A 26,725-nucleotide genomic window follows, 5' to 3' on the forward strand; every position below is an offset into this window, starting at 1 on the left:
ATTTGAAATTATGACATTTCTTTACCCCTTGGGTCAAAATTGACCCCTGTTGGTGATTTTAGGGTTAATCACTTTATCAACTTAACCGGTGCTAGATCAAGAGAATTGCCTCCGGGCTGTATGTAGTTCTCTCTATGACATGCCTTTGTAGTGTAACCCAGTTCTCTTTGTCTCCTATTCCTCTCTCCCCGGGGGCTAGGTGAGTAAGTTGGAGCGTGAGAAGGTGCAGGAGTGCAAGCGCATCCGGGAGCAGGAGCAGCACCGGCACACGGCCACGCTGACAGAGCAGCGAGCCAAATGGCACGAGGAGAAGCAGAAGGAGCTCCAGGCGCTCAGAGAGAACCTGGTCCGCCAGCACGAGCAGGAGCAGGCCCGCACCGCCAAGATCAAGGACCAGGAGAACCAGCGGCTCAAGGCGGCGCTGAGTGCCATGCGGGACGGCAGCGGAGAGAAGGTGCGCACAGCATTGACCCTGGAGGCCAAAGAGGAGGCGCGACGCTTCTTCGACGTGGAGAGGGTCAAGCTGCTGCAGGAGATCTCCGAGCTCAAGCAGACCAAGAAGCAGACAGACGAGGCGCTCAGCACCATGATCCAAGCAGATAAGATGAAGGCTGGGGACCTGCGCTCCGAGCACCAGATTCACCAAGAGCAGATTTCCAAGATCAAGTGGGACAGCGAGAGGGACATCCGCAGACTGGTGAATACTGGCTGAGGGTTTGCAGATGGTCTGATCTCCGGAATGCATGTCTGGCTGAACACTAGATGTAGCCGTAGCTGTTCTTTCTCATTGCTCCATTCTTTTTTATTTATTTAACCTTTATTGAACTAGGCAAGTCAGTTAAGAACAAATTCTTATTTACAATGATGGCCCACCAAAAGGCAAAAGGCCTCCTGTGGGGACGGGGGTGAGATTAAAAATAAAAATATTAAATATATATAAATATAGGACAAAACACACATCACGACAAGAGTGACAACACAACACTACTTAAAGAGAGACCTAAGACAACAACATAGCAAGGCAGCAACACATGACAACACAGCATGGTAGCAACATAACATGACAACAAGATGGTAGCAACACAACATGGCAGCAGCACAAAACATGGTACAAACATTATTGGGTACAGACAACAGCACCAAGGGCAAGAAGGTAGCGACAACAATACATCACGCAAAGCAGCCACAACTGTCAGTAAGAGTGTCCATGATTGAGTCTGAATGAAGGGATTGAGATAAAACTGTCCAGTTTAAGTGTTAGTTGCAGCTCGTTCCAGTCGCTAGATGCAGCGAACTGAAAAGAGGAGCGACACAGGGATTTGTGCGCTTTGGGGACCTTTAACAGAATGTGACTGGCAGAATGGGTGTTTTATGTGGAGGATGAGGGCTGCAGTAGATATCTCAGATAGGGGGGAGTGAGGCATAAGAGAGTTTTATAAATAAGCATGAACCAGTGGGTTTTGCGACGGGTATACAGGGATGACCAGTTTACAGAGGACTATAGAGTGCAGTGATGTGTCCTATATGGAGCATTGATGGCAAATCTGATGGCCGAATGGTAAAGAACATCTAGCCACTTGAGAGCACCCTTACCTACCTTTTCTATAAATGATGTCTCCGTAATCTAGCATGGGTAAGATGGTCATCTGAATCAGGGTTAGTTTGGGGTGAAAGAGGAGCGATTACGATAGACAAAACCAAGTCTAGATTTAACTTTAGCCTGCAGCTTTGATATGTGCTGAGAGAAGGACAGTATACCATCTAGCCATACTCCCAAGTACTTGTATGAGGTGACTACCTCAAGCTCTAAACCCTCAGAGGTAGTAATCACACCTGTGGGGAGAGGGGCTGATTCTTCATAAGGAAAAATCAAGTCTGAAATTACAAACTTCAGAAGCCTTTTTTAACCTCAGATACACTACAAGTTTTACATTTTCTGCATTGCATGGTTCTCCTGCAACAAGGTGATCAAATTAAGATCCTACATTTGTAGCTAATTATCATGATCCTTATCAAAGCTAGTTGGCATCGAATCAAATTTTGCCAAGGTTATGACTTTGTTCCAAAGCAATCATTTAGCAAGGAGTAGCCCTTTTACCTTGGCAAAGGTCAGACTCTGTCACGTTCTTTCCAGTCAGACTTTCACATGATACAATTTGATATATACTATCACGTTTCAGGGAAGACCCAGATGCAGACAGTGTCAAAGTAACAAAAGTTTATTACTAGAACAGGGGGCAGGCAAAATGACAGGTCAAGGGCAGGCAGAGGTCAATAATCCAGGAGGGTGTGACAAGGTACAGGATGGCAGGCTCAGGGTCAGGGCAGGCAGAATGGTCAAAACCAGGAAAACTAGAAAACAGGAACTAGAAAAAGACAGGAGCAAGGGGAAAACGCTGGTAGGCTTGACGAACAAAACGAACTGGCAACATACAAACAGAGAACACAGGTATAAATACACTGGGGATAATGGGGAAGATGAGCGACACCTGGAGAGAGGTGGAGACAAGCAAAAAGACAGGTTAAACAGATCAGGGTGTGACACATACAGTATGATACATCATACCTTCAAATTATACTCTTAGAACTGTGCACATGTCTGTCGTTCCGTCTGTCCTGTCCGTCTTTTTGTGTCACCGAGTTTCCTGTTTCCTATTCCTTCCTTCAGGTGGATGAGATCAAGTCTAAAGAGCGCACCATCTTCTCTCTGGAGAAGGAGTTTGAGAATGCCATTGGCTTGCTGCAGAAGCTGCAGATGCAGAAGGATGCCCTGGACGACCAGCTGTTCCTGGTCAAGGAGGCAGAGTGTAACCTGGGCAGCCCCAAGAGAGAGATCCCCGGACGGGCTGGGGATGGGGCAGAACACTGTGGCAGCCCGGTACGACATAGAAAGGCAGAGGGGAACCTGGAAATGGTACAAATGCAGCCTGTAGATTATAGAAATGTAATAATGAAACCATTCCAAAATAAATGGCTTTGAAATTAATCGGACAATTAACCCATAATGAGAGGTAAAATAGGCCTATGCTAATTTATGTACAGTATAGCTAATTGCCACACTCCAATTACCTATTGCCTACTGTATAGGTTATGTATAGAAGCAGCCTGTGTCGTTTATGCGGAAAAAGCCTGAGACAAATGACATAAACAAGTGGTCAGAAAAATATGAAATAAGTCTGGAATTGTAATACCATCATCCACATGCGGTAACATGACGGGATCTGAAGGCCGTTGTATCTGAAGATAGCTGGTCAGTCAAGAAGCCTGCTGGTCAGTCAAGAAGCCTGCTGGTCAGTCAAGAAGCCTGCTGATCAGTCAAGAAGCCTGCTGGTCTGTCAAGAAGCCTGCTGGTCAGTCAAGAAGTATGCTGGTCAGTCAAGAAGCCTGCTGGTCAGTCAAGAAGCCTGCTGGTCAGTCAAGAAGCCTGCTGGTCAGTCAAGAAGCCTGCTGATCAGTCAAGAAGCCTGCTGGTCTGTCAAGAAGCCTGCTGGTCAGTCAAGAAGTATGCTGGTCAGTCAAGAAGCCTGCTGGTCAGTCAAGAAGCCTGCTGGTCAGTCAAGAAGTATGCTGGTCAGTCAAGAAGCCTGCTGGTCAGTCAAGAAGCCTGCTGGTCTGTCAAGAAGTATGCTGGTCAGTCAAGAAGCCTGCTGGTCTGTCAAGAAGCCTGCTGGTCAGTCAAGAAGCCTGCTGGTCAGTCAAGAAGCCTGCTGGTCAGTCAAGAAGCCTGCTGATCAGTCAAGAAGCCTGCTGGTCAGTCAAGAAGTCTGTGAGGTTTTAATGCAGTCTCACATTCTGGATTAGTCATGGTCTGCTTGAAAATCACCACATGACAGAAAACTATTTGTCTTTGTCTTTTTTTTCTAAAGAGATGTGTAAATAATTACCTTATAAGTAAACTCCAGAAATAAATGTCCTATAAATTTGTATTTTCCTAACAAATCTGTCCCCAACATGTATGTCATTGAAATAATTGATATTATACAACTATTCACAATAATGCATTTGTGTATAATTCACAATAATCCATATAATTCACCCGAATGCATTTTTGTGGTATAGTGAATGTAGTGTGTCGTAACACGCCATGCGTTCTGTTTGAACAACCCAGGACATGCGCAGGAACCAGAGGCGCATGGCTGACCTCAACTCCACCATCCGCAAGCTGGAGGACCGCAACTCACTGCTGGTGGATGAGAGGAATGAACTGGTATGATCTGGTCACTCTGAATTCTCCCTACCTGGCAGAGAGCCTGGCAATGTATCACATCTTGGGTGCATTCCAAATGGCTCCCTATTTAGTTCTGACCAGGGCCCAGAGGGTGTAGGCAATAGGGTTCCATTTGGGATGCATCCTTGATCCTCTGTCACTGAAGGATAACAATCCTCCTTAATCTCTATTCATTAAACATACAATGAATGCACCCGGCAAAACACCTGTAAATAATTTACAAATACAGTACCTAGTCTAGACCCCTGCCATGTTGACACACTGGACTGAGCGAAACTCTTCATGCCTCCATCTCCCTTGGTTCCACTTCTATTCTATCTTCATTGCCATCTATCGCTCCCTGTCGCTATCTCACTCTGTCTGTCTCCTCTCTCTCCCTCTCCTCTCTCTTCCTCTCGCTCTCTCTTTTCTCTCTCTGTCTGTCTGTCTGTCTTTCTGTCTCCTCTCTCTCTATTTTCTCTCTCTCTTTCTCTCTTTTCTCTCTCTTTTCTCTCTCTCTCACCCTCTCAGCTGAAGCGTGTGCGGGAGTCTGAGAAGCAGTGCAAGCCCATGCTGGAAAAGAACAAGGTGCTGAATAAGAGGAATGATGACCTCAGCCAGACCCTGCAGCGCATGGAAGAGAAACTCAAAGGCCTGGCCAAGGAGAACCTGGAGATGGTGAGTGGCATAGAAATAGAACTACAGACCATTGTCTTAAATTGGGAATCCCCATTCTAGTAATTATATTTCTATAGTGAGTGGAATCATCGCACAGATCTCAACACAATTAGGGCTCCAATAGTTTAGTACAATTTTAATTTTTTTAATTTTACCTTTATTTAACCAGGTAGGCCAGTTGAGTTCTAATTTACAACTGCGACCTGGCCAAGATAAAGCATAGCAGTGCGACAAAAACAACAACACAGAGTTACACATAAACAAACGTACAGTCAATAACACAATAGAAAAGGTAAATAGAAAAATCTATGTACAGTTTGTGCAAATGTAGAAGAGTAGTGAGGTAGGAAATAAATAGGCCCTAGAGGCAAAAATAATTACAATTTAGCAGTAATACTTGTCTGATATATGTGCAGATGATGAATGTGCAAGTAGAGATACTGGGGTGCAAGAGGGTAAGTAATAATTTGGGGATGAGGTAGTTTGGTGTGCTATTTACAGATTGGCTGTGTACAGGTACAGTGATCGGTAAGCTGCTCTGACAGCTGATGCTTAAAGTTAGAGAGGGAGATATAAGACTCCAGCTTCAGAGATTTTTGCAATTCATTCCAGTCATTGGCAGCAGAGAACTGGAAGGAAAGGCGGCCAAAGGAAGTGTTGGCTTTGGGGATGACCAGTGCAATATACCTGCTGGAGCGCCTGCTACGGGTGGATGTTGCTATTGTGACCAGTGAGCTGAGATAAGGCGGGGCTTTACCTAGCAAGGACTTATAGATGACCTGGAGCCAGTGGGTTTGGCGACGGATATGTAGTGAGGGCCAGCCAGCGAGAGCATACAGGTCGCAGTGGTGGGTAGAATATGGGGCTTTGGTGGTAAACAGATGGCACATACAGGGATGACCAGTTTACAGAGGACTATAGAGTGCAGTGATGTGTCCTATATGGAGCATTGATGGCAAATGTGATAGCAAACTGGATGTAGTCTGAGTAGAGTGTTGGGGGCTATTTTGTAAATGACAATAATAATAATAATAATAATAATACAAGCATGCCTCAATAGCTCAGTGTTTATGAAGACTGTCTGCAACACATTGGCTATGATTACAGTCCTTATCAAAGTACAGTCTGCATTAGTCTTGTGGATTTAGAAGTCCATGATCTTGCAGCTTTGGCCTCAGTGCCCTAACAACCACCACAAATCTACTTTATTAATGACGAGCCCATACTGAGCAATATAGAGTGTTGTTAAACTCAACTACAACTTGTTCCACTCACAAAGGTCTTTTTTGTTTCTGTAGAAGGAGAAGATCAGCTCCCACCTGCCACTGAAGAAAGCCAACTGCAAGTCTCTGAATGATCTGGACCAGGCGCATGATGACCAGGAAATTGAGTTCCTCAAGCTGCAGGTGCTGGAGCAACAAAGCATGATTGACGAGCTGACAAGAGTGAGTTCTCCTTTTACAAATTTGAGTTCCCCAATGTATATATTTTTTTACAAAGTTTATTTTGGGATATTCAAGGTTTTATTTACAATGTAAAGAACATACAAATACATTTAGTCAAATAGTACATTTTACAAATAGGCATCCACTTCTAAAATGATCCAGGGTGTTGATTTACTTACTAATCTCTGTGGAGCCCAGAACCAAATCTTGTGTACACTGACCATCTAGCATTTACTTTGTGTTAACAATATGTCACAGGAGACAATTTTAGTACTGACTAAACAAAACACAAGAGAACTGGTGGACACACAGTATCTGGAGAACTGGTGGAAACATAGTATCTGGAGAACTGGTGGACACATAGTATCTGGAGAACTGGTGGACACATAGTATCTGGAGAACTGGTGGACACATAGTATCTGGAGAACTGGTGGAAACATAGTATCTGGAGAACTGGTGGACACACAGTATCTGGAGAACTGGTGGAAACACAGTATCTGGAGAACTGGGGGACACACAGTATCTGGAGAACTGGTGGACACACAGTATCTGGAGAACTGGTGGACACACAGTATCTGGAGAACTGGTGGACACACAGTATCTGGAGAACTGGTGGACACACAGTATCTGGAGAACTGGTGGACACATAGTATCTGGAGAACTGGTGGACACACAGTATCTGGAGAACTGGTGGACATACAGTATCTGGAGAACTGGTGGAAACACAGTATCTGGAGAACTGGTGGACACATTATCTGGAGAACTGGTGGAAACATAGTATCTGGAGAACTGGTGGACACATTATCTGGAGAACTGGTGGACACATAGTATCTAGAGAACTGGTGGAAACACAGTATCTGGAGAACTGGTGGAAACACAGTATCTGGAGAACTGGTGGACACATTATCTGGAGAACTGGTAGACACACAGTATCTGGAGAACTGGTGGACACACAGTATCTGGAGAACTGGTGGACACATAGTATCTGGGGAACTGGTGGACACACAGTATCTGGAGAACTGGTAGACACATAGTATCTGGAGAACTGGTGGAAACATAGTATCTGGAGAACTGGTGGAAACATAGTATCTGGAGAACTGGTGGACACATAGTATCTGGAGAACTGGTGGAAACACAGTATCTGGAAAACTGGTGGAAACAGTATCTGACTCTTTTGCTCTTTGACAGAAACAATTGGCTGATCTCAGGAAATGTATCCATGGTTGCTGAAGTTGTATGTTTGTTTGTTGGTAGTTCTTAAATGGAAAAGTCTAAACGGTGTCCTTGGGACGTCCCAACTCTGACATCACCCCATTGAAGTTTACATTTAAAAAGGTAAGGGTTAAGGTTAGGGTTATGGTTAAGGTTAGGTAAGGGTAATAGTTAGGGTTAGGTTTAGGGTAGGGGTTAAGGTTAAGGTTAGGGTTTATGGTAGGGAGGTCCCAAGAATTCCCGGATAGCTCTAACTGTTCCGACATGCCCGATATGTTTCAGGATAGGGAAAAACTATTGCGGAAGAAGAGGCATAAACGAAGCAACAGACCAATAAAGGTAGAGTTTTTTCTTCACATGACAACACAATAAAAAAGATCAGTACAATAATACATTCATCTGCCTTGGGAAATATCTATTTCCCCACAATCCTGTGATCTCTCTCTACACAGAGACACATTGTAGTGGACACCTTCTTTGGATACGATGAGGAATCCATGGACTCAGAGACGTCCTCCGTGGCTTCGTTTCGCATGGACCGCACTCCAGCCACTCCTGATGAAGACCTGGATGAGGTGAGACCTGTTCATTTCACAGGAAATCGACACAGCCCCTGGGTGGGGAAGGAACTTTATTTACGATAAGTGATCAATAACCTTTGCACAAGCACCAGCAGCACATCAGCATCTACTTTCCCTGAACCAATGTGTTTCTAATCTCTCTATCCATAATTCCTCTTCCTGTAAGGACAGACACTTGGAGACGAGAAGCAAGTACAGGGAGTGAACATTTAAGTAATAAACAGACATGAAACAGGACAGGGCAGCATCTGGACATGAAAAACATAACATTAATGCAGACACGGGGAAGAAACTGAGGAAGTGACAGATATAGGGAAGGCAATCAATAAGGTAATAGAGTACAGGTGAGTCCCATGAAACGCTGATGCTCGTAACGATGGTGACAATGTGCGTAATGATGGTCTGTTTGGCGCCAGAGAGGGGGAGCGGGAGCAGGCGTGACACTTCCTGGCTTTTCTCCCAATGTCTTCTCTCTAACCCTGGGGTCTGTTCATGGTCACAGGGACTGGTCAATGAGGAGTCGGAGCTGCGCTTCAGGCAGCTGACCAGAGAGTACCAGGCCTTACAGAGGGCATACGCCCTGCTGCAGGAACATCAAGGAGGCCTTCTGGATGCTGAGATAGAAGCTAAGGTACAGTGCCACTGCCATTAATGTTAACTTAAATATCACTGCCATTAATGTTAACTTAAATATGCCATTAATGTTAATTTAAATATTACTGCCATTAATGTTAACTAAAATATTACTGCCATTAATGTTAACTTAAATATCACTGCCATTAATGTTAACTTAAACATCTCTGCCATTAATGTTAACTTAAATATCACCGCCATTAATGTTAACTTAAATATCACTGCCATTAATGTTAACTTAAATATCACCGCCATTAATGTTACCTGTGTAGGCTGTCATTGTAAATAAGAATTTGTTCTTAACTAACTTGCCAGGTTAAATAAAATTAAAACACACAAAAAAAATGTAACGTAAATATCATTGCCATTAATATTCAGTTAAATATCACTGCCATTAAAGCTGGAATGTGTTCTTGGTGAAACTGCCTCGTCCGGTTGTGATATTACAACAACAAAGTAGTTACTTCAAACAGCGAACACTGTTTTTCCCCTCAGACATAATTTGCACGAGCGACAGAACAGAAAACTATCTACTGTAGATGATTATTTTACCACAATGCTGGATGCTCCTCCTCCGTTTCATCAACAAAACAAAGACAATAAAAAATGAGCTGAGGCGAACAGTGGCACTGTTTCACCTCATGCTGATATACGCTTTAATGTTCAGTAAAATAGCACCCACATAAGATTGTATTTTGTATCATCTGGGACAATAGGGATGGGGTCATGCCAGATTGGTTTCTGTATTCAGTAAAATGCTGATAAGACTGCATATGCATTCTAGACTAAATGTACAAAATATTAAGAACCTATACCCCAGTACAACTGCAGCACTGCTCACGCGTTCTAAAACAACACCAACCAGTCACATTCAGCTGTATCCAGTGGATGATGTTAATGTGGATACTGTTGTGTGTCCCAGGCTCAAGAGCAGCTACATGCAGACATTCTCAGGTACAAGGCCAAGATAGAAGACCTGGAGAAGGAGCTCGCCCACAAAGGACAGGTAAATGACATTACCCCAATACAGATCAATGACATTACCCCCAATACAGATCAATGACATTACCCCCAATACAGATCAATGACATTACCCCCAATATAGATCAATGACATTACCCCCAATATAGATCAATGACATTACCCCCAATGCAGACCAATGACATTAACCCCAATACAGATCAATGACCTTAACCCCAATACAGACCAATGCCATTACCTCCAATACAGACCAATGACATTAACCCCAATACAGACCAATAACATTACCCCCAATACAGACCAATGACATTACCCCCAATACAGTGAGACGGCGCACAATTGGCATAGCGTCGTCCGGGTTAGGGAGGGTTTGGCCGGTAGGGATATCCTTGTCTCAGTATGTAAAATGTAATAAAATGTATGCACTCTACTGTAAGTCGCTCTGGATAAGAGCGTCTGCTAAATGACTAAAATGTAAAATGTAAATGTAATATGCCATTACACCCAATACAGACCAATGACATTAACCCCAATACAGACCAATGCCATTACCTCCAATACAGACCAATGACATTACTCCCAATACAGACCAATGACAATACTCCCAATACAGACCAATGACATTACTCCCAATACAGACCAATGACATTACTCCCAATACAGACCAATGACATTACTCCCAATACAGACCAATGACATTACTCCCAATACAGACCAATGACATTACTCCCAATACAGACCAATGACATTACTCCCAATACAGACCAATGACATTACTCCCAATACAGACCAATGACATTACTCCCAATACAGACCAATGACATTACACCCAATACAGACCAATGACATTACTCCCAATACAGACCAATGACATTACTCCCAATACAGACCAATGACATTACTCCCAATACAGACCAATGACATTACCCCCAATACAGATCAATGACATTACCCCCAATACAGACCAATGACATTACACCCAATACAGACCAATGCCATTACCTCCAATACAGACCAATGACATTACACCCAATACAGACCAATGACATTACTCCCAATACAGACCAACACTAAGACATGGGTTGCTTCCCAAATGGAACCCTTGTTTCCTATATCGTGTACTACTCTTGACCAGAGTCCAGGGCTCTGTTTGGTCAGCGTAGAACACTATAAAGGGAAACGGCTGCCATTTGGGATGGGTCCTACGACATAGAGAAAGGCTATACACAATGTCCCAGTCGCATGGATGGCTTGATCTGTACGTGACCTTTGTTATTATTTGCAATTATTTACCTACTACAAGTACCAAATGTAACAGGGCTGTGAAAAAAAGAGTGTTGGACTGTTTAATAGTGATTCATCTTGGTGACCAAGAGGAAATGCCAATGAATGGTATTGATTCGGTTGCCCCACAACAGAGAATAACAATTTTGAATAGGGTTGTGATTGACGCTAGTATTTCATACACTGTTGGTCAGATCAGTTAACAAACTTAAATGCTATCCATAATGGGATAGCTACACTGAGTGTACAAAACGTTAGGAACACCTGCTCTTTCCATGACATAGACTGACCAGGTGAATCCAGGTGAAAGCTATAATCCCTTATTGATGTCACTTGTTAACTCTTAAGATGAAAGGGAGGAGACAGGGAGGAGACAGGTTAAAGAAGGATTTTTAAGCTTTCAGACACTTGAGACATGGATTGTGTATGTGTGCCATTCAGAGAGTGAATGGGCAAGACAAAATATTTAAGTGCCTTTGAACGGGGTGTGGTAGTAGGTCCCAGGCACACCGGTTTGTGTCAAGAACTGCTACGCTGCACATTTTCCTGTGTGTACCAAGTGTAACAGTATAACTTTAAACCGTCCCCTCGCCCCGACACGGGCGCGAACCAGGGACCCTCTGCACACATCAACAACAGTCACCCACGAAGCGTCGTTACCCATCGCTCCACAAAAGCCACGGCCCTTGCAGAGCAAGGGGCAACACTTACATCTAGGTTTCAGAGCAAGTGACGTAACTGATTGAAACGCTACTAGCGCGTACCTGCTAACTAGCTAGCCATTTCACATCCGTTACACTAGTATGGTCCACCACCCAAAGGGCATTCAGCCAACTTGACACAACTGTGAGAGGCGTTAGACTCAACATGGGCCATCATTCCTGTGGAACGCTTTTGACACCTTGTATAGTCCATGCCCTGACGAATTGAGGCTGTTCTAAGGGCGAAAGGGTGGGGGTGCAACTCAATATTAGGAAGATGTTCCTAATGTTTTGTACACTCGGTGTATGATATCGATCTACGGGAGCATATATACATTATATAATGTTATAATATATTGTTATTATATATAGATGTTAGATATTTCATAAGACAAGCCTCATCAGTACGTTGTAACCAGCGAAATAGACTGGTAAACTCATTGGTACACTCATTCTAATTCCATGGTTATAAGTAACAGAAGAGAATGTTTCCCTCATTGAAACTGGGTTCTCCTCTGGCAGGACTCCAAGTGGGTAGAGGAGAAACAGCTGTTCTTCAGGAGGAATCAGGAGCTGCTGGAAAAGGTCTGTCCTTCTATGATATCATTGATATTATAATAGTATTGCATTTACACCATTCATCATCACATGGAAGCACTTTACTTTCTGCAGTAAAGTCAACTCACCTCGCCCTCCACTAATGTGCACTTCCGAGAAGGGTGATGCATGGTAGCCATTTTGGATCTGAACATTCACTGTGCACCACTTGATATTGCAGAGGTATGGAAGTCCATTGCAACTGGCAGGCTCTGACCTTCCTGCTATCCATCTGGTCTTCTGCAGGTGGAGAAGTTAGATGCAAAATGTGGTCGACAGCAACAGGAGCTGCAAGACTCCAAGGACCAGAATGAGCTCCTGGAATTCAGAATACTGGAACTAGAGGTGGGCCTGGTTATGGCAGGTTAATGAAGCATACTGTACATTTGAATGGAATCACAGCTGTTTACTTAAATAAAATTGTCTAAGATCAGTGGTGGACTAGATAAATGTATATAATGGGTTTGTAATATTCCCATCAATAGATGTTTTACTAAATTGATAAGAACAGAGAGGGACACATTATACACTTTACTTCAGGCATGTTTGGACAACCTCTGTATTCAGTGTTACAGTTTCTCAGCTCAGTGTTTCTCAGCCCCAACACACACACACACACACACACACACAAACACTGTGCAGGCTATTTTCTCTGTTCTGAGCACATCTAGGCCTTGGCCGTGCAGAGCATGATAATTCCTGCCCCAAGACCTACAGCCCAGCCCAGCACTGCTTGCTGCTTCTGCCAACATGCTAATCAATTGCAGTTTTTTTCCTGGCCAGGCTGAGACAGGCTCAGGACACAGGGCTTTGTCTATTCTGTTCTGCAGTGCAGATACTGCACCCCCAAAAAGGATGGTGCTTCCATCTACTGGATAAAGAATAGAACAACAGAAAAAATCCCTGCACTGAATCCCTCCACAGTCTTCTTTGTCCAATCATAAAAATATATATACAGGACCAGTCAAAAGTGTAGATACACCTACTCATTCCAGGATTTTTCTTTATTTTTGCTATTTTATACATTGTAAAATAATAGTGAAGACATCAAAACTATGAAATAACACATGGAATTATATAGTAACCAAAAAAGTATTAACCAAATCAAATCATGTTATTTTTGAGATTCTTCAAAATAGCCACCCTTTGCCTTGATGACAGCTTTGCACAGTCTTGGCATTCTGTCAAACAGCTTCATGAGGAAGGCTTTTCCAATAGTCTTGAAGGAGTTCCCACATATGCTGAGCATTTGTTTGCTTCTTTTCAAAATAAAGAAAAACCCTTGAATGAGTAGGTGTGTCCAAACTTTTAACTGGTACCGTATATGTTTTATTGTCACATACAACGGATAGGTGCAGGGAAATGTGTTGTTTTACAGGGTCAGTCATAGTAGTATGGCACCCCTGGAGCAAATTAGGCTTAAGTGCCTTGTCGAAAGGGCACATCGCCAGATTTTTCACCAAGTCGGTTCCATCCTTTTAACCAATGCTTTTAACTGATGAAATAAATGTAATTTTCCTCCTGTAGGAGCGTGAGCGAAAGTCCCCTCCGTTTAATCATCTCCGCATGCATCCGTTCTCCGAGGGTGTCAGCGCCCTACAGATCTACTGTATGAAGGAAGGAGTGAAGGTATAACCCATCTCAATAATATCTGATAGCGTTGTAACATTTGACATTTTAGTCATTTAGCAGACGCTCTTATCCTAGCTACTTAGTTAGTGATTCATCTTAAGATAGCTATGTGAGACAACAACACATCACAATCGTATCAAGTACATTTTTCCTCAGCAAAGTATTTTTTCAGCAAAGTCAGTTCTTTTTTAAATAACACGTGATATTTTGTCTTCCTGCTAAACAATGTCAGGTGAAATAGGATGCTGATTGTTTATTTCAATCCTTTCCCAGGATGTCTGTGTACCTGACCTGATCAAGCTCCTAGACATTCTGGGTGATAATGGGGTAAGTCTGTTGGAAAGGGCTCTATAATATGTTGTTACTGATGTTTTGCCAATGTTTTCCAATCACTCCTTCTTTGCCAAATTATTAAAAATCAAGATTGTTTTACCTTATATTTTATTTATTTATTCAGAACTTGCGAAATGAGGAGCAAGTGGCCATTATTCAAGCTAGCACTGTCCTATCTCTTGCTGAAAAGGTATGCCAATACATAACAAATATTGTTGCTTAGTTCAAAGTTACTTGTAAGCAATGTCATAGCCATTCATATAGCACTGTTACTTATCAAAGTCATTGTTGTGCATTGTGCTGTCTTTGTCTCCCCCTAGTGGATACAACAGATTGAGGGAACAGAGGCAGCGCTGCATCAGAAGATGATTGACCTGGAGCTAGAGATGGTGAGTTCCTTCTCCATTCACATCCCTCACTCACTGTCACGTCACGCTAGCTTGGCTTGAGTCGTTTTTACTGCGTTTCATGAAATTAAAATGTCATATTGCTGCTTATATGGTTTATGGGCAGCAGGTAGCCTAGTGGTTAAGATAGTTGGGCCAGTAACTAACTGAAAGGTCGCTGGTTTGAATCCCCGAGCCAACTAGGTGAAAAATCTGCCGATGTGCCCTTGGGCAAGGCACTTGACACTAATTGCTTCTGTATGTTGCTCTGGATAAGAGCCTCTGCTCAATGACGTAAATGAAGAGTGTATGTGCACAAGATATTCACTCTCCTGTGTTCCTGGTTTCCTCCCAGTCTTGTCAATATCGCTGAGATGTTTCCACTATTCCAGCTTTGTAACTGTGACATAAGCAGGACGTTTGTTGTATGTTGTTATCTCGCAGAAGCAGACGAGTGTGTCTCTGAATATTGCCTACAGTATTACAAGCCTGGCACATGTTGTGTAATATATCATGTTTGTGTGGAAGAGATGCTCAAATAACTATAAGGTGTATAGACAACACTATCCTGTATCACTACCTGTTGATGTGATGTTAGGGACTGTTGAGGATGGTACTGACTTCTTCAGTCACAGTATTGAGATCAAAACACTGACCAGAGAGCACTGTCCCCCACAGGAGATGTTCTGCAAGCAGAAAGGCTATCTGGAGGAGGAGCTGGACTACAGGAAGTCAGCCCTGGATCAGGCCTACACGGTAACTGCTGCATTCCCCCTCATTCAACATCCTGCCTTTAAATACACCATTGTGAACTTTGAACATACTGTAAGTGTAACATAGATTGTTGTGTGCAATGCATACACCTCCCCCCTAGCCAGTACCGACTTGTAGATGATGGTTATCTACATACATTATATTATCATCACTTTGGCTAATTACCCTCTCAACCTCCACCCACAGCAAATCCAGGAGCTGGAGGCTACTCTTTACAACGCGCTGCAGCAGGACAAGGTGATTGGGTACGGCGAGCCTCTGAGTGACATGCAGAAGGACGAGCTACGTACGTCCGTGGAGAAGCTACGCAGACAGATGCTAAGGAAGAGCAGAGAGTTCGACTGTCAGGTTCTGGCTGAGAGGATGGAGCTGCTCCACCAGGCCCATCAGGTACAATATACAGTCACACAATATATGCCATTCAGCTGACGCTTTTGTCCAAAGCCACTTACAGTGTATTCATACATGTACATTTTCATGGGTGGCGCCAGTGGGAATCAAACCCATTATCCATTCAAATGTATTATGAGTACACTCCCTTTGATGACTCAACATGAGACATGACTCAACAGATGAGGACAGTCTGTTGGACTTGCAGATGAAAATATGTTTTCTCTATGAGTCGCCTTGTCTGAGACTTCAGCCCTGAAGCTTTGTGTTAGTGGACACGTCTTAGTCACACAGACAGGGTCGATAACTGTTGGTTAGACCAGGGTATTCTAATTTCTAATTGTATGGTGGTTACACCAAGGTATTCTAATTTCTAATTTAATGATGGTTACACCAAGGTATTCTAATTTCTAATTCTATGGTGGTTACACTAAGGTATTCTAATTTCTAATTCTATGATGATTACACCAAGGTATTCTAATTCTAATTATATGGTGGTTACACCAAGGTATTCTAATTTCTAATTCTATGGTGGTTACACTAAGGTATTCTAATTTCTAATTCTATGATGATTACACCAAGGTATTCTAATTTCTAATTTTATGATGATTACACCAAGGTATTCTAATTCTATGGTGGTTACACCAAGGTTTTCTAATTTCTAATTTTATGATGATTACACCAAGGTATTCTAATTCTATGGTGGTTACACCAAGATATTCTCATTTCTAATTCAATGGTGGCTACACCTCGGTATTCTAATTTCTAATTCTATGGTGTCTACACCAAGGTATTCTAATTTCTAATTCTATGGTGGTTACACCAAGGTATTCTAATTTCTAATTCAATGATGGTTACACCAAGGTATTCCAATTATATGGTGGTTACACCAAGGTATTCTAATTTCTAATTCAATGATGGTTACACCAAGGTATTCTAATTTCTAATTCTATGGTGGTTACACCAAGGTATTCTAATTTCTAATTCTATGGTGGTTAAACCAAGGACAAGGCAGACATTGTTACTCTAAGCAGTTACAACATTTAACAGAATACAGCATATGTTTTCTGGAATGAACAAGAGGTTGTTCAACCCTAATTGTAATTTACTGTAACGTGGAACAAAGATGATGCCGCTGCTGCAGTTCCTAAATGCTACTGTAGGGGGCGATGTTCCATTGATTTACAGTTTACACTGGCTGATCCACTCCAGAGGGTAGCAGCATCATGTGCCAGCCTCTCACAGACGCAGCTGCTGAACCCCTTACCAGGCTTCTCCAAGGGCAGAGCTGTCAGCATACCTGTCTCACCCATGGTTTTACAGAAAGCATTTCATTTTTCAATAAACCATGCCACAGGCAGATGCTCCAAGGAAACCCTGATACACCATACACCAAAACTGTAATACTGATGTTTACCTGACTGTACAATACATATATGTTTTCTTAACGTTTGTTGTAAAGTTTATTTATATTGCTAGCAGTGATTCAAAAGTGTATGTAAAATATAGATTTATGGAGCATATTTGTGTTGGCTTGGCATAAAGTTAGTTCCGCTATAGCATGCAATGTTACTGTTGAATAGATTGAATATACTCACTAAGGGAACAACAATATTTTCAGAGAATCCGAGACCTGGAGGATAAGACAGACATTCAGAGGAGACAAATTAAGGATCTGGAGGAGAAGGTAAGATGGCCGTCAGAGTTATTTACCGTCACACAGGTTTTGCTCTCTCCTCCCTGTTGGCTATAAACTGACTATGACTAAGTCCCAAATGCCATACTATTTCCGATCTAGTCCTATGGACCCTAGTTAAAAGTAGTGCACTATATAGGAAATAGGAACTCAGCCCCTGTGATGCTTCTGTGACCTGAACGGGCCTGTTAAAAGATGAAAGATAATGTGTTGTTATCCCTAAGGCTTTCCACTTGACTGACATTCAGTCTGTCTTCTCCTTATAGTATCCTTACAGTCAAGCATCAGGCAGACCTCTGTCCCGCTGAACCCCACATCACTGACTAGTTAATGAACCAAACATAATGAGGCGTGGCCAGTAGTTTTGCTTCCATTGTTGCAGAGGGGGATGTGCAGTTTGGTCAGGTCAACGCATATAGTCAGGACCTCGGCCCTGTTAGAGTTAAAGTCCTGAGTGGCTCCCGAGTAGTGCAGTGGTCTCTCAGTGCTAAAGGTGTCACTACAGACCCTGGTTCGATTCCAGGTATCACAACCGGCTGTCATTGGGAGTCCCATAGGGCAGAGCACAATTGGCCCAGTGTTGTTAGGTAGGCTGTCATTGTGAATAAGAATTTGTTCTTAACTGACTTGCCTAGTTAAATAAAGGTTAAATATAAAATAAATTAAAAGTTGTATATGAACCAAGTTGTACATGACTCAGAATGGCTCTTTACTGTAGTTCTGTAATGGCAATGCTCTGACACCATAGAGTCTAGTCATATCAGGACTAGATTTCTCTGTATTTAAATGAAGTTCAATTCATTGATTAATTGATAGTTCCCCACCTAGTAGGACAGTGTTTCTTAAGCATCCTCTGTTTCTGCTTGTAACTAACATGTCTTCTGTTTTTCCGACTCTCTCCTCTCTTTTTCTCTCTCGCTCTCTCTCTTTCTCTCTCGCTGTCTCACTCACTCTCTCTCTTTCTCTCTCTCACTCTATAGTTTTTGTTTCTGTTCTTATTCTTTTCTCTTGCCTTTATCCTTTGGCCTTGATGTCTGTGACATCTCCTGCAGCAGAGGTGAGTCTGGCCTGGTCACTAAACTCAAGAGAATTTTCTCATCTTCCTCTCTGCACTCATCTGTTCCCTCTGTTGTTCTTCATCTCCCTAGCGACCATCAGGACCGGTGATAGTCATGAGTGAAATCGTCTTTGTAGTGTAGCCAACGTGTCTTTCCACAGTTGTGATTCATGAAGTTCCATTGTTTAGGGAATCATGCTATATGTAACTAATACTTTTCCTTTCCATTGAAGCCAACCCATTTTTCCTTCACAGTTATGAAGAAGAGCATTATTTAGTGCTAACCTTTGTCAGACTGGGACGTTGTGTTCTTGGCATGTAAGCTTTGTTTGGTCTGCCGGCTGCTCGGCCACTTCTTAGTCCTCCGTATGGATAATGCTGTAATGTACACACTACCATTGTTGGATTGATCTCACACTCTTCTATCGTTGTCTCTTTCTTCTCTGTTTGCAGACAGCGTGGAAACCTGGAGATTGTGTTTGTGACTGCAGTGGGTTTTATTTTGGGGAGAAGAGAGTCGACTTTGTGACTCATATTGTAACAGTGAGTGGATATGGAACTGTTGTGTGTCGGACATGGCTGGGAATTCACACCTGTTTGATTTGGGACCTCACTCTGGGGATATACATAATGTATGCTGCACTGGACTGAACCCTGGACCATGGAGCTTCTCTCAACTCAGTGGGATAACTGGAACAGAACCCTCAGTCGGAAAACACGCACACACATACACACACACGTGTAAACAGTCATATACACTGTACACGCTGATACAAACATACTGGAAACACACACGCATGCACACACATCAACCCACTTTTTAAGACATAAAGGAAACCAAAGTCTAGGAGATCTTATCTCTGCCATGCAGGGGAACGCTACACCATCCATCTACTCCAAGACTACACCCTGACTACATACCGGCTACCCCCAGACTACCCCCCGACTACCCCCAGAGTACCCCCCCAGAGTACCCCCCGACTATCCCCAGACTACCCCCCGACTACCCCCAGAGTACCCCCCGACTAGCCCCAGACTACCCCCAGAGTACCCCCCGACTAGCCCCAGACTACCCCCAGACTATACACGGAAGAGGACAGGAAAGACTGCTGTAGGCTACATCAACAGGCCTCACCAGACCACAGTCCTTCCAACTCTCTCCCTCTCTCTCTTATAAACCTGATCGGACGCTCTTATGTGTGAATGCACCCCTTCACAGGAGTGACGAGACATGATCAGGGCCTGTGAGTGTGGTGACTGACTGATCTGATGGTGACTGAATGACTGATCTGATGGTGACTGAATGACTGATCTGATGGTGACTGACTGATCTGATGGTGACTGACTGTTCTAAAGGTGACTGACTGATCTGATTGTGACCGACTGATCTGATGGTGACTGACTGACTGTTCTGATGGTGACTGACTGACTGATCTGATGGTGACTAACTATTCTGATGGTGACTCTGATCTGATGGTGACTGACTATTCTGATGGTGACTGACTGACTGATCTGATGGTGACAGACTGTTCTGATGGTGACTGACTGTTCTGATGGTGACTCTGATCTGATGGTTACTGACAGTTCTGATGGTGACTCTGATCTGATGGTTACTGACTGTTCTGATGGTAACTGGCTGATCTGATGGTGACTGACTGACTGTTCTGATGGTGACTCTGATCTGATGGTGACTGACTGACTGTTCTGATGGTGACTCTGTTCTGATGGTGACTGACTAACTATTCTGATGGTGACTGACTGACTGTTCTGATGGTGACTCTGTTCTGATGGTGACTGACTGACTGTTCTGATGGTGACTAACTGTTCTGATGGTGACGGACTGACTGTTCTGATGGTTACTGGCTGATCTGATGGTGACTGACTGACTGTTCTGATGGAGACGGACTGACTGTTCTGATGGTAACTGGCTGATCTGATGGTGACTGACTGACTGTTCTGATGGTGACGGACTGACTGATCTGATGGTGACTAACTATTCTGATGGTGACTGACTGACTGTTCTGATGGTAACTGACTGACTGTTCTGATGGTGACTCTGATCTGATGGTGACTGACTATTCTGATGGTGACTGACTGACTGTTCTGATGGTGACAGACTGACTGTTCTGATTGTGACGGACTGTTCTGATGGTGACTGACTGACTGTTCTGATTGTGACGGACTGTTCTGATGGTGACTGACTGACTGTTCTGATTGTGACGGACTGTTCTGATGGTGACTGACTGACTGTTCTGATCGTGACGGACTGTTCTGATGGTGACTGACTGACTGTTCTGATTGTGACAGACTGTTCTGATGGTGACTGACTGACTGTTCTGTGACCAGGAGACACAGGACATGGGACACCCAGGATAATGTGTCTCCTCTGGTCTCAGACCAGCTGAAACAGCTCAGGTGATGGCAGAGAGAGAGAAGTACGGGAGAGAGGATCCACTATGTGCTCACACACTGACCCACCAGATCTTCTTTTCAACAGAAGACCAAGGTTTCTGTTTGTAGACTTTAACTGTACTTTTTTAAACCAGCGGACAGAATGGAATTAGGTCTCTGGTTCTCCTTCCTTTCCTTTTTTAATAAACCAAAAGTCCCAGTCGATCCCCATGTACCAAGATTTCCACAGAGAAAAAAGACCCTCTATATGGCTGTGTAATATATAGATTTGTTGATATGTACATGTGTCTTGATGATTTCCTGTAGTCTCTTTTCTTCTTTCTGTGAATATGACCTCTTTCTCCTCTGCAGCTTGAACAGTAGAACTACTCAGCCGTTTCTAAATACTCCAACATATGAAACACTCTGTTTATTGTGGTGACAGCTGCAAATGAACTTTATTTCCTCAATTGTACTGAACTTAAAATAATTGAAATATCGATATTCTCCTCCACCCTTTTTCCTTTCACATTCCCTCTCTTTTGTACTCTTTCAAGATGGTCAATTGTAGCCTACCAGCAGGAGTTTCATGGTTTATACTGAATGACGATTACCACTCCCTTTAAATGAACAGTAAACACTATGTCCCAGCTACCTACCTGCATCCTAAACAGCTCTGGCTGATTGTGGTCATTGTCTTCTCAGCAAAGCGATCAGGAATACTGTAAAACGAAAAGGAATACGGTACCTCTTTCAGCAATGACATGCCGTTTTGCTCTACTGTATTTTACTAACACCCCTTTCAGCACCATGGACACCACAGGGGTTGGTTCTAACCTTCCTAACCCACCACCCCCATCTCCCAACTGAAATAGGAGAAAGTTGACGAAATGTCTACCTGCTGGTTCTGCTTCTCTCCTTTCACCCTGACTATGTCCTGGTCCTGCAATATAACTACATGTCCCTGTCCAACCTCTCACCCAGCCACGCTAGCCCCCGCACCCGGCCCTATCTGGAGGCCTAGGAACCCAAAGCATCCCATTACATACCTGTACATGTCCCACTTCTCTTACATTACACTGTAGGAGAATGATTGACACTGTTTTGGAGCAAACTCAGCCAACTAGCGATTGCCTTAAATGCGCTTTCCCCATCAATTTGTAAGTTATTTTTAATGATTATGTTTTTGATCAGTTAGTATGATTATGTAATGTTGTACATTTCTGTTCACCGAGGACATTGATTTGTACATCTTTACCCTCCTGTCTTCCAATGAGAATTTAACCCCCTCCTCTTTCAAGTATATTAAACAAACAAAAAGGGATAATGATGAAAATAAAAGTTCATGGCTTGCAGTTTTAAGTGTCTGTATTTTTGTGACATCTTATTTCCAAATCTCATTTGTGGTTGTGACTGACTTTTCCAGAACCTGTTGTTACAGCGTGTCTCAGTTGCTCCAGACCCTGTTACAGCGTGTCTCAGTTGCTCCAGAACCTGTTGTTACAGCGTGTCTCAGTTGCTCCAGAACCTGTTATTACAGCGTGTCTCAGTTGCTCCAGAACCTATTGTTACAGCGTGACTCAGTTGCTCCAGAACCTGTTGTTACAGCGTGTCTCAGTCGCTCCAGAACCTGTTGTTACAGCGTGTCTCAGTTGCTCCAGAACCTGTTATTACAGCGTGTCTCAGTTGCTCCAGAACCTGTTGTTACAGCGTGTCTCAGTCGCTCCAGACCCTGTTACAGCGTGTCTCAGTTGCTCCAGAACCTGTTGTTACAGCGTGTCTCAGTTGCTCCAGAACCTGTTGTTACAGCGTGTCTCAGTTGCTCCAGAACCTGTTGTTACAGCGTGTCTCAGTCGCTCCAGACCCTGTTACAGCGTGTCTCAGTTGCTCCAGAACCTATTGTTACAGCGTGACTCAGTTGCTCCAGAACCTGTTGTTACAGCGTGTCTCAGTTGCTCCAGAACCTGTTGTTACAGCGTGTCTCAGTCGCTCCAGACCCTGTTACAGCGTGTCTCAGTCGCTCCAGAACCTGTTATTACAGCGTGTCTCAGTTGCTCCAGAACCTGTTGTTACAGCGTGTCTCAGTTGCTCCAGAACCTGTTGTTACAGCGTGTCTCAGTCGCTCCAGACCCTGTTACAGCGTGTCTCAGTCGCTCCAGAACCTGTTGTTACAGCGTGTCTCAGTCGCTCCAGAACCTGTTACAGCGTGTCTCAGTTGCTCCAGAACCTGTTGTTACAGCGTGTCTCAGTTGCTCCAGAACCTGTTGTTACAGCGTGACTCAGTTGCTCCAGAACCTGTTGTCACAGCGTGTCTCAGTTGCTCCAGAACCTGTTGTCACAGCGTGTCTCAGTTGCTCCAGAACCTGTTGTTACAGCGTGTCTCAGTTGCTCCAGACCCTGTTACAGCGTGTCTCAGTCGCTCCAGACCCTGTTACAGCGTGTCTCAGTTGCTCCAGAACCTGTTGTTACAGCGTGTCTCAGTTGCTCCAGAACCTATTGTTACAGCGTGTCTCAGTTGCTCCAGAACCTGTTGTTACAGCGTGTCTCAGTTGCTCCAGAACCTGTTATTACAGCGTGTCTCAGTTGCTCCAGAACCTATTGTTACAGCGTGACTCAGTTGCTCCAGAACCTGTTGTTACAGCGTGTCTCAGTCGCTCCAGAACCTGTTGTTACAGCGTGTCTCAGTTGCTCCAGAACCTGTTATTACAGCGTGTCTCAGTTGCTCCAGAACCTGTTGTTACAGCGTGTCTCAGTCGCTCCAGACCCTGTTACAGCGTGTCTCAGTTGCTCCAGAACCTGTTGTTACAGCGTGTCTCAGTTGCTCCAGAACCTGTTGTTACAGCGTGTCTCAGTTGCTCCAGAACCTGTTGTTACAGCGTGTCTCAGTCGCTCCAGACCCTGTTACAGCGTGTCTCAGTTGCTCCAGAACCTATTGTTACAGCGTGACTCAGTTGCTCCAGAACCTGTTGTTACAGCGTGTCTCAGTTGCTCCAGAACCTGTTGTTACAGCGTGTCTCAGTCGCTCCAGACCCTGTTACAGCGTGTCTCAGTCGCTCCAGAACCTGTTATTACAGCGTGTCTCAGTTGCTCCAGAACCTGTTGTTACAGCGTGTCTCAGTTGCTCCAGAACCTGTTGTTACAGCGTGTCTCAGTCGCTCCAGACCCTGTTACAGCGTGTCTCAGTCGCTCCAGAACCTGTTGTTACAGCGTGTCTCAGTCGCTCCAGAACCTGTTACAGCGTGTCTCAGTTGCTCCAGAACCTGTTGTTACAGCGTGTCTCAGTTGCTCCAGAACCTGTTGTTACAGCGTGACTCAGTTGCTCCAGAACCTGTTGTCACAGCGTGTCTCAGTTGCTCCAGAACCTGTTGTCACAGCGTGTCTCAGTTGCTCCAGAACCTGTTGTTACAGCGTGTCTCAGTTGCTCCAGACCCTGTTACAGCGTGTCTCAGTCGCTCCAGACCCTGTTACAGCGTGTCTCAGTTGCTCCAGAACCTGTTGTTACAGCGTGTCTCAGTTGCTCCAGAACCTATTGTTACAGCGTGTCTCAGTTGCTCCAGAACCTGTTGTTACAGCGTGACTCAGTTGCTCCAGAACCTGTTGTTACAGCGTGTCTCAGTTGCTCCAGAACCTGTTGTTACAGCGTGTCTCAGTTGCTCCAGAACCTATTGTTACAGCGTGTCTCAGTTGCTCCAGAACCTGTTGTTACAGCGTGACTCAGTTGCTCCAGAACCTGTTATTACAGCGTGTCTCAGTTGCTCCAGAACCTGTTGTCACAGCGTGTCTCAGTTGCTCCAGAACCTGTTGTTACAGCGTGTCTCAGTTGCTCCAGAACCTGTTATTACAGCGTGTCTCAGTTGCTCCAGAACCTGTTGTTACAGCGTGTCTCAGCCGCTCCAGACCCTGTTACAGCGTGTCTCAGTTGCTCCAGAACCTATTGTTACAGCGTGACTCAGTTGCTCCAGAACCTGTTGTTACAGCGTGTCTCAGTTGCTCCAGAACCTGTTGTTACAGCGTGTCTCAGTCGCTCCAGACCCTGTTACAGCGTGTCTCAGTCGCTCCAGAACCTGTTATTACAGCGTGTCTCAGTTGCTCCAGAACCTGTTGTTACAGCGTGTCTCAGTTGCTCCAGAACCTGTTGTTACAGCGTGTCTCAGTTGCTCCAGAACCTGTTGTTACAGCGTGTCTCAGTCGCTCCAGACCCTGTTACAGCGTGTCTCAGTTGCTCCAGAACCTGTTGTTACAGCGTGTCTCAGTTGCTCCAGAACCTGTTGTTACAGCGTGTCTCGGTTGCTCCAGAACCTGTTGTTACAGCGTGTCTCAGTCGCTCCAGAACCTGTTGCAGCGTGTCTCAGTTGCTCCAGAACCTGCTGTTACAGCGTGTCTCAGTTGCTCCAGAACCTATTGTTACAGCGTGTCTCAGTTGCTCCAGAACCTGTTGTTACAGCGTGACTCAGTTGCTCCAGAACCTGTTGTTACAGCGTGTCTCAGTTGCTCCAGAACCTGTTGTTACAGCGTGTCTCAGTTGCTCCAGAACCTATTGTTACAGCGTGTCTCAGTTGCTCCAGAACCTGTTGTTACAGCGTGACTCAGTTGCTCCAGAACCTGTTGTTACAGCGTGTCTCAGTTGCTCCAGAACCTGTTGTTAGAGCGTGTCTCAGTTGCTCCAGAACCTGTTGTTACAGTGTGTCTCAGTCGCTCCAGACCCTGTTACAGCGTGTCTCAGTTGCTCCAGAACCTGTTGTTACAGCGTGTCTCAGTTGCTCCAGAACCTGTTATTACAGCGTGTCTCAGTCGCTCCAGAACCTGTTGTCACAGCGTGTCTCAGTTGCTCCAGAACCTGTTGTTACAGCGTGTCTCAGTTGCTCCAGAACCTGTTGTTACAGCGTGTCTCAGTCGCTCCAGAACCTGTTACAGCGTGTCTCAGTCGCTCCAGAACCTGTTGTTACAGCGTGTCTCAGTCGCTCCAGAACCTGTTGTTACAACGTGTCTCAGTTGCTCCAGAACCTGTTGTTACAGCGTGTCTCAGTCGCTCCAGACCCTGTTACAGCGTGTCTCAGTCGCTCCAGAACCTGTTATTACAGCGTGTCTCAGTTGCTCCAGAACCTGTTGTCACAGCGTGTCTCGGTTGCTCCAGAACCTGTTGTTACAGCGTGTCTCAGTCCCTCCAGAACCTGTTACAGCGTGTCTCAGTCGCTCCAGACCCTGTTACAGCGTGTCTCAGTTGCTCCAGAACCTGTTGTCACAGCGTGTCTCAGTTGCTCCAGAACCTGTTGTTACAGCGTGTCTCAGTCACTCCAGAACCTGTTGTTACAGCGTGTCTCAGTTGCTCCAGAACCTATTGTCACAGCGTGTCTCAGTTGCTCCAGAACCTATTGTCACAGCGTGTCTCAGTTGCTCCAGAACCAATTGTCACAGCGTGTCTCAGTTGCTCCAGAACCTGTTGTTACAGCCTGTCTCAGTCGCTCCAGAACCTGTTGTTACAGCGTGTCTCAGTTGCTCCAGAACCTGTTACAGCGTGTCTCAGTTGCTCCAGAACCTGTTGTTAGAGCGTGTCTCAGTTGCTCCAGAACCTGTTGTTACAGCGTGTCTCAGTCGCTCCAGACCCTGTTACAGCGTGTCTCAGTTCCTCCAGAACCTGTTGTTACAGCGTGTCTCAGTTGCTCCAGAACCTGTTGTCACAGCGTGTCTCGGTTGCTCCAGAACCTGTTGTTACAGCGTGTCTCAGTTGCTCCAGAACCTGTTGTTAC

The 26,725-nt window shown here is 44.5% G+C and overlaps 1 protein-coding gene across 2 annotated transcripts in view; it reads left to right on the forward strand.

Annotated features, from left to right (window-relative positions):
- The window catches only part of jakmip2 (janus kinase and microtubule interacting protein 2), a 40,782-nt gene extending 18,449 nt beyond the window's left edge, over nt 1–22,333 (forward strand). Inside the window, exons 3-22 of one of the 2 annotated variants that reach the window (XM_055941971.1) lie at nt 200–697; nt 2,669–2,878; nt 4,109–4,207; nt 4,739–4,885; nt 6,184–6,330; nt 7,825–7,881; nt 7,995–8,117; nt 8,626–8,754; nt 9,679–9,762; nt 12,245–12,307; nt 12,566–12,664; nt 13,847–13,948; nt 14,225–14,278; nt 14,409–14,474; nt 14,605–14,673; nt 15,349–15,426; nt 15,631–15,834; nt 17,456–17,521; nt 18,511–18,587; nt 19,041–22,333. In XM_055941971.1, the coding sequence (XP_055797946.1) occupies nt 200–697; nt 2,669–2,878; nt 4,109–4,207; nt 4,739–4,885; nt 6,184–6,330; nt 7,825–7,881; nt 7,995–8,117; nt 8,626–8,754; nt 9,679–9,762; nt 12,245–12,307; nt 12,566–12,664; nt 13,847–13,948; nt 14,225–14,278; nt 14,409–14,474; nt 14,605–14,673; nt 15,349–15,426; nt 15,631–15,834; nt 17,456–17,521; nt 18,511–18,561 (2,346 nt within the window). In that variant the 3' untranslated portion in view covers nt 18,562–18,587; nt 19,041–22,333. Of the gene's footprint in view, nt 1–199; nt 698–2,668; nt 2,915–4,108; nt 4,208–4,738; nt 4,886–6,183; nt 6,331–7,824; nt 7,882–7,994; nt 8,118–8,625; nt 8,755–9,678; nt 9,763–12,244; nt 12,308–12,565; nt 12,665–13,846; nt 13,949–14,224; nt 14,279–14,408; nt 14,475–14,604; nt 14,674–15,348; nt 15,427–15,630; nt 15,835–17,455; nt 17,522–18,510; nt 18,588–19,040 lie in introns of both variants that reach the window. The other variant, XM_055941970.1, reaches the window with a different exon arrangement.
- The last annotated feature ends 4,392 nt before the right edge of the window (nt 22,334–26,725 follow it).

Source organism: Salvelinus fontinalis, chromosome 13, assembly GCF_029448725.1.
Source record: "Salvelinus fontinalis isolate EN_2023a chromosome 13, ASM2944872v1, whole genome shotgun sequence".
In the NCBI taxonomy this organism is placed as follows: Eukaryota; Metazoa; Chordata; class Actinopteri; order Salmoniformes; family Salmonidae; genus Salvelinus; species Salvelinus fontinalis.